At 35.9% G+C, this 13,283-nt stretch overlaps 1 protein-coding gene across 1 annotated transcript in view; it reads left to right on the top strand.

The window, feature by feature from the left end:
• N (neurogenic locus Notch protein) overlaps positions 1-13,283 on the top strand; it is a 107,714-nt gene that overhangs the window by 14,970 nt on the left and 79,461 nt on the right. The window contains exons 3-6 of the mRNA XM_089092680.1: positions 2,274-2,488; positions 3,747-4,002; positions 5,850-5,983; positions 7,964-8,476. Of these exons, the coding sequence (XP_088948806.1) occupies positions 2,274-2,488; positions 3,747-4,002; positions 5,850-5,983; positions 7,964-8,476 (1,118 nt within the window). The remainder of the gene's footprint in view (positions 1-2,273; positions 2,489-3,746; positions 4,003-5,849; positions 5,984-7,963; positions 8,477-13,283) is intronic.

The raw sequence follows: 13,283 nt of genomic DNA, 5'->3' as shown, positions 1-13,283 counted from the left end.
ATGTTCTCGTTTAGCTAAAAAAAAAATTGTTTAGAATGTATCCGATTGTATCTAAGTATTTTTTACTAATGAATTAATTTTGCTAAATGATTTGTTTAATGAATTGATCAATAATATAATCGCTCTGAATTTATGCTTAATACTCATGTGTCTTCTCCTTCTTTTACAGGCTAAAAAGCCTTTGTGGGGATTAGTGCCGTATATTTATTGCATGTTTAATTCATGAATAGTCAGTCTAATCTTATACAACTAATTTTGTTCTGTTCTTTTGTTTAATGTAGTAAAAAAGCAATAAAGTGAGAATATTTTATTATTCTGATCAGAATGCAGATTGTGTGGAAACTCCCCCTGATAGCGACTCCGATCCTTGGGGGAAAATTAGAGCAAAATACAATCTGCGGAAACAATACAATATGCGGCTGCATGCAAAGTGTAACCTAACCAAAATACCAACTAAATATTTATTACAATATAGCTACAATATAGTTTTCCACTGAGCCGAAGCTAATTCTCCCCGTATACAAGCAGCAATAAACCGGTTATTGTCTGATTTTAAAGATCAAATTCTCGAGTACCAACAGTACCCAAAATAATTTTTTGGTAAGTTAAATAAACTTAATAAGTTAAGTAAATATGTAGAAAATTAGGAACTACTAGGAGATCTCAGAGACAAAATAACGTTCAATCTTTAGTTTAACCGTGGGAAACAATCAAGGAAACTTAAATTATTTTATGGTCCATCTACCAAGACTTGAGCCTGTAAATAGCAACTTGAGTGCTAATAAACACTCCATCATTATTCGTACGTTGCTGATGACATATCTTCGGATGTGTCAGGCAAGGCAATGCACATATGGGATCAAAGTTATGTTAATATCTGCAACGAAAAGTGTCACAGAAAATTAGCATTCGTATAAGGATGCACAAGGGGTTGAATATCCTCTTTAAATGTTGCATGGGGGCTCTTCCTGGAAAATGTTCGATGTAGGTACCACAATCACAATAAAACTAAAAACTTTTGGCCGAAAAAGACAACATCGAACTCTTTCTCAAATTACATCTGTCAACAATTCTCAAGAATTTAGCATGTATGTCCCTGAGTTGCCCAGTCCATCACTCGGTCTACGTGCACAATGTTACCCATGTCACTCAGCACAAATGTTACTCTATGCCACGCGACATAGGAGCCCACTGCTAACACACTGTGCTTCCTATAGTCTCTAAAATTCTTTCCCTTTACACTCGGCTTTATTTTGCTGCAACAAGTTCGGAACCTCGTGAAATGCTTTTACTTGGTTGTATTCCTATGTTCGGAGCACTTTCGTTCGAGTTCAAGAAAGGATTTGAACGAGGTTGGAATTTTCCTAAGATCTACCAATACATCCATAAGAGCTAAAAAAGGGATATTTTTTCTGCCTAGCTTGTGTTGATGGATCTTTGAAATGATGTTGCGTTGTTTCCCACCCTTCAATGTCGAAATATCTAATCTTTTTAAAGTATCGTGTTATGGTGTATGAATATATATATATATATATATATATATATATATATATATATATATATATATATATATATATATATATATATATATATATATATATATAATTCGCCTACTCATCAATACCAAGTTAATAGAACGTTATATTTCTTAATAAATACATGTATTTGGAGGTACACGAACTTGAGGGCTGGGACTTCATCCTAGGAAATAGTTTTTGGTATATTTGATATTTTTTTCTAATATTTTCTCATGTACTGTCCTGTTTATTCATTTTTTAATCTTCTCTTTCAAAATGAATTTATTCATACTTACGAGACTATTACTGCAAACATAACTACGTGCCTGGAGAGGGATAATCTTTTTGAGGCTGTTCCAAAGAACCCGGGTGTAAACATAAAAGATATTCCCATAAACATGCGCCTGTTTCATCTCTCGAATCCCTTCCTTGAGACATTTCTGATTCTTAATCCTCCTAAGCATCTGTGTGTACCTATGTATGGGATATTGGAGCTAAATAGTTACTGAATCATATTCATTTTCCCCTTATCCTTTTGCAAAATAAATCATGCAGTCCAGTTGTATGAATTGTTTTTGTGTTTGAAGGAATAAAATTATGTCCAAAAACTCTACATCGTTGGAGGATATCTCCCAGAATTGAAGAATGTAATTATTTCAGTAGGCTATGTTAAGTTTTCAACAGTGGGTTTAATATAGCACTATGAAAAACCCCTGTTATTCAAATTGACTAGTAACCGCATCTTCCTCATTTCAGTTGCACATCTCAGTTTGTTGGAGAGTATTGTCAGTTTCCAAGTCCATGTTTCACTGCTCCAGGACCCAGATGCCAGAATGGAGGAACATGTTCTGTTCAGCTAACGACCAATTCTGGCCCGAAGTTCAGCTGCTCATGTCCACTCGGATTTAGCGCTTCCATGTGTGAAATTCGAGTGCCGAATATTTGTGACACAACTCCTTGCGAAAATGGAGGTAAGTTTCAAACGATAATTTAATTTTGTGTTTCTATGCGCATGTCTACAATTTATCTCTACATTCCTTATTCCATGTCAGGCAAATGTTTCTCCACTTTTCGAATCCCCTCTTGACGGTCCCCCACTGGGTCAAGAAACCAGCTTGCATTGCTATGCTTTCGGACTTCCAATTTCTAGTTATGTATGAATAAAAAAGGGAAAAAAAAAATTTGAAATATATTTTTGATGTAGCTGTCGATCAAATCAAATGAAATGTTTCCTTATTATCGGCCAAAATAATTTGTACTCAGTTTGGCGCCAGCGATTATTTTCTTCAGTTTGTAATAATATAGAATAAGTCAAATTTCTGTTGTTGAAAAGCCTTCAGAGATTGTTGGAAGAATATGAAAGTTCCCGGTGAGAGGAGTCTGACTCAGTTTGTTGGAGGTGAGAGGAGTCCCGGTGAGTAGGAACTGACTCCTGTTTTTCAACTCCCAATTTCGATTAATAATAAACCATTATTGTGTTTTCCTGATAAGGTATCTTTCTGTAAACATTGATTTGCTCTAATTATTTTTTTTTATTGCTCCAGGTGCTGCGATTTTGTTGTAGGTTTATCTGATGTACCTTTTTTCACATATTGCCCTTGAACCATAGCTTTTTTTTAATGTTTTTTTTTACAAAATTTTTTTTGTACTGTTTACACAGCGACCCGAAGAACTTCTTTTTGATAACGAATCCAAAACAATCCAAGAGACAAAACTTTAAAAACGCTTGTTTTTTTTTGCTAGATAAGTTTCCTGTGTTCAAGAATGTATCAACCTTTTCCATTTTCGGTGAGTTTTTAGTTTGCCTGTGGTGCCTGACTTACCCATGGGTAGGTGCAGGGGCTGTTCTATTTTCTCTTGCGCCCGGGGCACAATCGTGTGTAGCCCCCCCCCCCCCCTGTCTCCCAAAACTTTTAGGTAAGATTAAAAAAGAATGTATTAACACATTTTTGTTAGTTAAAAAAATAATCCATTTATTTAAATCGGATTTTCTTGCTTTAGCCCCTGCAAAATCATTAATTGTCTCTTCCCAAGTGACTGCTTCTAATTCTTCGAGTTCTATACTTCTAAGGTTTCAAAAATTACAAACTGATTATAATCGTTAGATTATTTATTTGAAAATTTGCGCCCCTAAAATATCTGCGCCGGGGGCAAGTTCCTCCTGTGTAACCTCAAATATTTACATGTCTTCTATAGCTTCAAAATACTAAATGTGTCTAATTTTTTTAGGGACCTGTAATCTTACTTCCTTGAACACATATAACTGTATTTGCCCAAATGGGTTTCGGGGCCCAAAATGTGAAAGCAGAGATTTCTGCTCGTCCAAACCTTGCTTGAATGGTGCCACTTGTGTCAGTCAAAACGGTCGCTACAAATGCATGTGCCCAGCCGGATTCGAAGGGCTGAACTGCAAGGATGATGTCGATGAATGCCTGAAGGATCCTTGCGTGTTTGGCAAATGCAAAAATACACATGGTGGATACGCGTAAGTGTTTTTTTTTTTTACAGTTTCTTCCTCCACCTTGCAGTTTCTAAGATCCACCATGCACAAAAAGTGTTTTTTCATTTTTTTATTATAAACTCTGCATGTCTTTTCACTTGAATGGTTGCCTTCTTATTTATCTCCGCTTCCAGTTGTTTTGTTCTAGTTGTAGCTTTTATTTAGATGGTAGCTGCTGGTTGACTGCTATAATGCATTTTAAAGGCTTTGTTTTAAGTTTAAATTTATTAATTTCAACGAAATTTGTACTTTGCCCTTTTCGTTTTCCTTTCTTTATTTCTTTTTCTTTCTTGGGTGAGGGGAATCAATTGACTGATTGGAAATCTACAGCTTATTCAAGGTCAAATTTTTATTAATTACGAAAACAAAGCTCATGAAATTTCGGAAAGACCCAGAAAACTCACTACTACAATAAGAAGATTCCAATTTTACGTCAATGCTAGAAATTTTTCGTCGATCAAATAAAGTATTTCCATTCTCTCAACAAAAAGAAGTTGGCTTCTCTATGGCGCCAGGAATCACTTGGACGTTGCGAGTGAGGGACTGAAAGGGATACAGCTTCCTTTGTATGGCAAGGCAGCATAACATCTAAGCGTCAGGACCACTAACGTCAGGACATCGACAAAATCCGTCATAACATCTGCAAAAAAATCCGTCATAACCACTAACCGTCAGAATATCTAAAATTTTGAAACTTTAGTTTTTTGGGGTTTAGGAGGGAAAAGGTACCTAGGTTAGATTAGGTTACGTATTTAATATATGCTATGCTTTACCCCTCCCTCCTCCTAATGTGCAAATATATGGCCCAAATCTGTTTGTAAACTATTATATATTTATTACTATTATATAAACTTATAAATTTTTTGTCGATGTTATGACGGTTAGTGGTTCTGACGGTTAGATGTTATGACGTTTAGTGATTGTGATGGTTAGTCGAAATGGTAGCACCCCCTTCCTATTAAGGATGAGTTTTTCTCGTTTTAAGTTTTAGTGTTCCTCTAAATTTATATTTGAAAGGTGTTCTAATTATAAAAAAAAAACATTCCTTTAAATAGATCTATTTAATGGATTTTGCTCCCATACTCTGTTTAGGAGTATGTAAGGATTCAACCAATTATGCCTAGAGTTTATAACTGGTTTGTTTTTTGATAATATTTTAGCCCTAAGCCCAAAAGAAAGCGAAACCGTCAGATGTATAACACCAACCATGTTTAAAGACAGCTGAAAATAAGCTAAATAATACGGATTTTCGGTCCACCCTACTTGAAGCTACGTAGACCATAAGCCCTGTTTCTGTAGTCCCGAACGTCAGTAATATGTATAGAAGTAACTTATCTATGGTCAACCGTATGGTAGCACAGTGGATTTGATGCTCTGCTTTTGAGCCCGAGGTTCGATTGCAGCTTCAGCAATGTTTGTGGACTGGCTTAGTAATGTCCCTACATCAAAGAACTGTCAATTGAAAAGTCCATTCGACGCCTTAAGCGCAATCAAAGGCTCTGGAGTATCTTTATCCTTTTTTTTTACTATGCTCAAGAAATATTTTTTGATTTTCTAAGAACTCCCTCTCTGCCACTCTAAAGTTGACTGATTCCCTTTTTGCAGTTGCTTCTGTGACAGTGGATATACCGGAAGACAATGCGAGACAAAGTATATTTTCGGTCCACCCTACTTGAAAAACTTGAATCTAACTGTTTATGTAGTCCCGAACGTCAGTAATAGTTTTATATTAGCTTGTAAGAACAGAATTATTGACTAGCATTACTTTAATCCTAATATTTCTACGAACTCCCTCTCTGCCACTCAAAAGTTGACTGATTCCCTTTTTGCAGTTGCTTCTGTGACAGTGGATATACCGGAAGACAATGCGAGACAAAGTATATCCCATGCAGCCCATCACCTTGCTTAAACGGTGGCTTTTGTAGTCAAACTAGCCTATTGGATTACAAGTGCAAATGCAAAGCAGGTATGATTTTATTCACTTTAAAACATTATGCGTCTTAGATACTTGTTGTGATGGCGGACTGGAAATGTTTGTCTGCATCAATGGACGCAGAGGCTTGGAGGTACAGATCTCTTGAAGCCTTGTGGTGCCATTAAAACCTGCCCAGTGTTGACATCTTTAAGTTGGAGCGCTGAGATGCAGTTTTCTTTGTTTCTGCTGACTCAAAATTTCATGTGAAATAAAAAGCACGCTTTTTAATCTTTTTATTTGCTCAAAATGTTACATTCCAAGGATGATTAATTACAAGAAGAGGAAAAATGGCCGAATTCCCTTCCTGACATCATGGTTGTGGCGTCTTCTGCTACCTGTTAAAGAAAGAGCTCTAGCCTAGAGTAACCGAAAATATAGACCGAGACCATACCAATATGTAAAGTGAATGAGAGTAAAGTGATTTGCTTATCGTGACACAGTCAAATTAATGCACACTTTTTTAATGGGAATGGGAAAGTATAGGATTATCTCTGTGGTTATTCAGTAAATAAATATTTGAGTGTGGCTTGGTAATACTGAAGACGGGTTTAATTTTGTCTGTGTAAGTCAAATAAAATAAACTTAATCGGATAAATGGCTGTGTTTCATTAGAATGGTATTTCAACCCTTTGGAAGAATCCCTTGGGAACCTAAAGCCCGCGTCAAATTCACAAAACAGTAAAGGCTACTTGAAAGCTGTTCTGAATAAAAATCGTTTAAATCAGTAATAGGAAGAACAAATAATCAATTTCTCATTTAATTTTAATGAGAACTACGGAAGAATTTTTCTTAACGTAAATTTCAAACTTGGTACTGTCAACATCAATTTCTTTCTTATCGTTTTGCTGATAAGTTCTAATAGTTTTCGCTATGTCAACTCTGGCAATGGTTCAAATGTAGAAATACAGTCGGTTATCAATTGAAGCTGTTATTTTTCAATGTAGACTAAGGTGGCTTGTGGATTAAAAATAAGAAAGCTTTTAAAATAACTTATTTACTTTTGCAAAATCACATCATGTAAGAAATATATTGAAGTTGAACAACCTGCTGAAAAATAGGATTTTCAAAAAAAACTGAGACCCTTTCGTAAAGATTGCGAATGTGCAAAACACATTTTTAATGTGGAATGAAATGGATTTTAATTGGCTGTAGATTGAATAATTAAGTGGCTCAACTGCTTGTGGATTTAAGTTGGTTTAAGCTTGACATAAAAAAAACTAATAATTGAAGAAAAAAGACATATCTGTCAAAAACTTCGTATTAATATGATTTTTGTTCAGACAATGCATAACCTATCTATCTTTATACTAAAAAGTTGATAAAAGGGCCAGGGGTTGTAGTTTGAGGACAACAGGCCCACTTTGCCTCTCTGATAATACTAACTGAAGATCTATATATTATTTCGGCTCAAAGAGGCGCCACATATTTTTTTTTGCTGAAAATTCTGTGGGGGAGGGGGAGGCCTTCCTTGCAATAAACTGAATTCAATGAAATAAAAAATTCACTAATACAGTTGAGTGTTTGGTTGAGAGGAAAAGCTGAGTAAAAAGTCAGATGTACCGTTTTCAGCATAAGTAGAAGCATAAATGAATTTAAAGTCAAGTTAAAAAAAAGAAAAAAACTCACCCAATAATGTATTTTTGTTGTTTGAGTGTTTTAGTTGTTTTTTTAGCGTCTTTTGTGTATTTTCTACTACATTCTGTATTATGTGGGTTTATTCTTATGTATATCTCCATCTTTCAGTTATTTTATCCTGTTAAATTTTATGCTGTTAAAAAGGAATAAAAAAGAAATATCCTCCCTGTTGAAAAAAATTATGAATTATTGTGTTTAGACTGAAACCACAAAAAATTAATACTTCTGACTTCATCTTGATTTAAGAAACTGGTCTCATCTTAAGTAGCACATGTGCATGTGTCATAACTTGGTGCTGCGTTTCTTCCCAGTTTTTAATGAATGTATATTCGATAGGGTTTACTGGTACAAACTGCGAGATGAATATTGACGACTGCCCAGGAAATCTTTGCCAAAACGGTGCAACATGTGTAGATGGTGTTAATAGCTATACTTGTACATGCCCACCATCCTTTACTGGGAAGTTTTGCAGTGAAGACATCGATGAGTGTGCTTTTCACCCTTCTGTCTGCCTGAACGGTGCAACATGCACTAATAAACACGGTGGATATTCTTGCATTTGTGTGAATGGTTGGACAGGAGCAGATTGTGGTGAAAATATCGATGATTGTGCTGGAGCAGCTTGTTTTAATGGTGCCACTTGCCATGACCGCGTCGGAAGTTTTTACTGTCAGTGTGCACCAGGCAAAACCGGATTATTATGTCATCTTGATGATGCCTGTGCATCTAACCCTTGTCACCCTGCTACTATATGTGATACAAGCCCCATAGATGGCACTTATTTATGCTCTTGTCCGAGTGGATACAGGGGAACAGACTGTACCGAAGATGTTGATGAATGTGCAGAAGGTAAGTTCTTCCACGCTTATTTTCCATGCTACTTTGTGGTTTTGGATTTTGATTGCAGTATAGTGCTAAAACACCTCAACATGGATGGTAGCTGATTTTTTTTTAGATTCTTTTCTTCTTTAGCTAAGTTTCATGTATTTCTTCTCTTTGATTATGGTAGCTATCGCCTATTATGTTGGCTTCCAACCGCATGGCTACATCATATTTGATGACTTAAAATTTTTCAAGGGTGTTGGTTTAATAAGTAATGCTTCGTATCACAGTTGACGTCAATCCTTTTGCTGTAGGGGGAGAATTTGGACACGTACTACCCTAGGGACCATAATATTCTCACAATTTTATTTGTAAGTTTTTGTCTTCAATACATTTTTTTTTCATTTTTGATCGTAAACTAGTGATATTCAAGTTTCAATCCCAAACTTGAGAACATTTACTTAAAATCCTGCCTATTAGTATTAGTATTGATTTTCCCATCTAGCATTATTATTAAGAGTATCTTAGGTATGGAAGACACGAACAAATTTTCCCTCCTCAAAAGTTGATACAAGAATATATTCTGTTGGCCAAAATTGCAACATAAGCCTATATCCACGCAAGTGTAACCCGTGATAATAAATACTTAAAGAAGGACTCATAGAAGTGCAAAAACTAATTCAAAGAAAAAAAATGTCAATTAAAACCATAGGTATAATGGTGACATAGGTTTTCACAGGCACGGTAGGTGCATTTTGCATTGGGCCTGAGCATTTTAATTCAGAGGAGGAGGGGGGAGGGATTGAATTGACGAAATCTTATAGGCTCCTGTTGTTCCACTTCCCTGGGGGGGGGGGGGGTGACCAGACCTAATCAGGAGGGGGGACTCAATGTTTTCTTTATATGCCTAAGGAAATCTTTTTTTTTTCCGAAATAGGACGTTAAAAGGATCTGGTAATGTGTTTCAATTGCGTGTATTCTAATTTAAGGTATATTATATATTAAGGTATATATATTAAGGTATATTATATATTTAAGGTATATTATTAAGGTATAGTATTCTAATTTAGGATATATTATATTGAATATTAGATTCTAATTGAGTCTTTGCGCTAAATAATATAGGCTATGATACTTTGAAATAGAACTATCAGTTTGTATCAATGAACCAGTTGATAAAATGGTGTTTGCTAAGATTACACCCAGGAACAGGGTTTTCAGGTTTTTGCACCTTCATCCCCCCCCCAAGCGTTAAGACTTCATATAGCTGAAAGCTTTCTGGAAAAGCTTAAGAATCACCCCGCCCCGAACCAACTCATGGGGCAGTTGGTGTAAGCATTGCCAAGCTAAGCAAAATTGTAAAATAATCTGGCTTATGAATCAGCTTTCTAAATAATTCACGTGATCACAGGACTCAGTTCAAGTTTATGACATTTATGTATAGGGTAGAGGGTTAAATGGGGCTATTAATGGTTTTTGTGACTTTACGTCCACTGTTTTATTTTGTGTTTCTCCATTTACAACATATAAAGAAATAGACTTACTATTTTATTATCTGTTCTATGAATTAGCCATAAAATAATCGTAATACTACTAAAGAATTGTATTTAGCTCAGGCCTCATATTTTTCGGTTTTAGCTAAATTTTTTCAATATCATTTTATCAAATTGTTGAAAAATTCATGTCGGATCTCTTTCTATTAGGCACACATTTAAAGTGTTAAATATTGACTGAATCCTGCCAGTACGCACGAGTGGGCCTTTGTATCCATACACATCCACTCTAGTTTGTTGCTAGTTTTTTTTAAGTCAGAATTTATTACATATACCGTAGATACAAATATGGAAAATACGGCGGTCACTGTTCATATCCAATGCTTGTCCTGCGAAGTCGTAGTTCCAGCACCATTCCCACAGCAATAGACTACTCATGTTTTCATCCCGCATAATTTTGTTAGCTATCATGAGAATATAGCAGATAAGAAGGCGCTGTGAAAATTGATAGCTTATTGCAGACTAGGGACTGGAAATTTCTTGACGGGTCACTTGTTTTCGAGAGGTCTTTACCTATCCCCCCTCGGGATATTCAGACTAAAATACATTTTCATGTGAATTCTTTCAATAATCCAGGCTTTTTATTTTAAATTGGTGGTTTCTATGTATCTCAACCTCAACCCCTGTTTAACTCAGTATTCGTCTAATTTGGTCCCCCTTCAAATCAAACTCTGTTTATTTCAACCCAAATTCAACTCAACGCCCCTTTTAACTCAACTCTGATTCAGTTCAACCCTCATTTAACTCAACCCCGTTTAACGTTACATTGGACTGAATGTACTGGGGTTAAATTCGTTTTGGTTGACTACATCTAAAGGGAACATTCTCATAAAAAATTAGTACTATTTGATTTATTATTTTATGTTCTTGCTTATTTTTTCCTTACAAGTCACTCTTTGTGAAAGAGATTACGTCTCTGAAATAATTATTTTCATGTAGTTGGTATATATATATATATATATATATATATATATATATATATATATATATATATATATATATATATATATATACGGCCCTAGAAGATTGGAAGACGACTCATTTGACAGAAAATTCTAAGTTCTAGTGACCTTTTTAAGGGCCCAAAAAGATTGTGCCATGAGAATATAAGCGTTTTCTGCCATTTTGTGGCGCCAAACCACGATTTGGCCCCAAAGGGAACCAAGTTGCTATCAATCGAATAATTTTGAGAGCCAATCAATTCAAAACTATCGAAAAAGTTGTATACTAAGGTTCCGAATCACAAGGAAGCAATGTCACACGGTGGTACAATCGTTCCTGAAAAGTCACGTAGTCTGTACAAGTGAAATGGTTAGCATGGAAATTTATTTCCAAGCTTCATTTAAATTAGTTGATTCACTTGACTTTTTTATTATCGATTGTGATGTATAATGGAACATCACCTACTATGAAGTAGGCTAGAAGCAGCGAGTCATCATGTAGACGAGGGATGGGTGGGCATATACCTCCAAAATTGTGTTTCAATGCCTAGCTCTTTATGAGTCATCAGAAAAGTACAGAGGGACGGCGGGGGTAGGAATTCATCTCATCTCTCTTCACTTAAACTAAGCCTGAATATGAAAAGCTGTACATCAACTATTACCTCTAAACTGATTTATCTGATGTATCATAAGATTACATACAGCGATGCATAAGAGTGCATCAGCTATTATAAAGCAGGTTGGGTGGGGGGTTGTATGATAGATACCTTAAAGGGTACATTTTCATTTCGAAACATCCTAACTCTCATTGAGTTCTGGGGAAGTTGACGGCAGGGTAGAAGTTGATACATAATCCTTCTTGATTCCCGAGAATATTATTGTCCAGGCCTTTGCTATTGGTGCTGGATGGGGGAGGGAGGGGTAAAGCGCGCCTCGCATTACTACAAACTTTTTCTATGTACCGTAGAAGATTATGTTCACTGGTCTACCAACGAAAAGTTGGAACGTGAGAGGGGGGGGATTAGCCTTGCCGGTAAATTTCTTGATGGGGGAGGGGGTGTTAAGGGCTTTGTTTTCAAAGCTTAAACAATAATATCGCTCATTTCCTACTTTTATACAACATTAAATGTCTTCTTGTTTCCCGGGCACGTCCCATCCCTATTGAGATACCTGGGAAACATCCTTATATAACGGGTTTGTTCGAAAAATTGGCTATATTATAACCCCTATTTGATATTCCAACGCCAGCCGGAATATCAATTCTTGATATTCTGGCTCCCAAACGCATATAAAAATTCGGAAGTCGTGTTAATTTAGGGATGAATATACAAAATGAACCGTGGAGCATGAGACCTGATGGGGCGAAAGCTTCTCTCAAATTTAGGAGACGGTAGTCTTATTTGGATATATTTAGACTTTATTTCAAAAAGCAGATACACTAATTGGTTCTTTTTCTCAAAAACACTAATTGGTTCTTCTTCTCAATATATTGCAGGGCGAAAGTCAAAATTTTGATTTTGGGATTCGGGCTTGAGGGGTGGTAGTCCTCCTGGAATTTACGGTAAACACGGGTATGCTATGAAAAGCGAACAGAGATAAAATTTTAAAAAATACACAAAACGCCACATGAAGTAAATGCCTAAGACTTTATTTTGTGCAGAATGCGTACCATAGGGAAGGCGTTATAACATCTAACCGTCAGGAGCACTAACGTCAGGACATCGACAAAATCCGTCATAACATCGACAAAAAAATCTGTCAAAACCACTAAACGTCATAACATCTAAAATTTTAAAACTTTAGCTTTTTGGGGCTGGGGGGGGGGGAAGGTACCGAGGGTAGGTTAGGTTACGTATTTAATATAAACTATTATATACTTATTACTTTATGTAAACTTATAAATTTTTTGTCGATGTTATGACGGTTAGATGCTATGACGTTTAGTGCTTGTGACGGTTAGTCGAAATGGTAGCACCCCCGTACATCATAACCTGACATACTACTAAGTACATCTACATCTACATATGGACGTATTTTTTTTGCCAGTATTTAAACATACTTTGGGGGAAGTTTCATGATTTATTCAAGAAGCAATTTTGGGGCTAAACCCCTACTTTTTCCTCGAAATAAATACCGCACCTAGAGCGGAGGTTTTACTATCAACAGGCGTAATTTTTGCTGAGAATCCTTTGAAGTCGCTTTAAGGGAAACTTCTATTTGTGTAGCTACAACTGGTATTCCACCATACTTAAATTTGAATAGAGTAGGTGAGGGGAATCAGGGATTTCCCTGACATCTTTAAGAAGTGCATTTGGAGGCAAAGTTTATGAAAAAAGAATG

The sequence above is a fragment of the Artemia sp. Qi Xiang Cuo genome, chromosome 1 (assembly GCF_049724085.1).
Source record: "Artemia sp. Qi Xiang Cuo chromosome 1, ASM4972408v1, whole genome shotgun sequence".
In the NCBI taxonomy this organism is placed as follows: domain Eukaryota; kingdom Metazoa; phylum Arthropoda; class Branchiopoda; order Anostraca; family Artemiidae; genus Artemia; species Artemia sp. Qi Xiang Cuo.
This window is presented reverse-complemented; position numbering and strand designations above follow the sequence as displayed.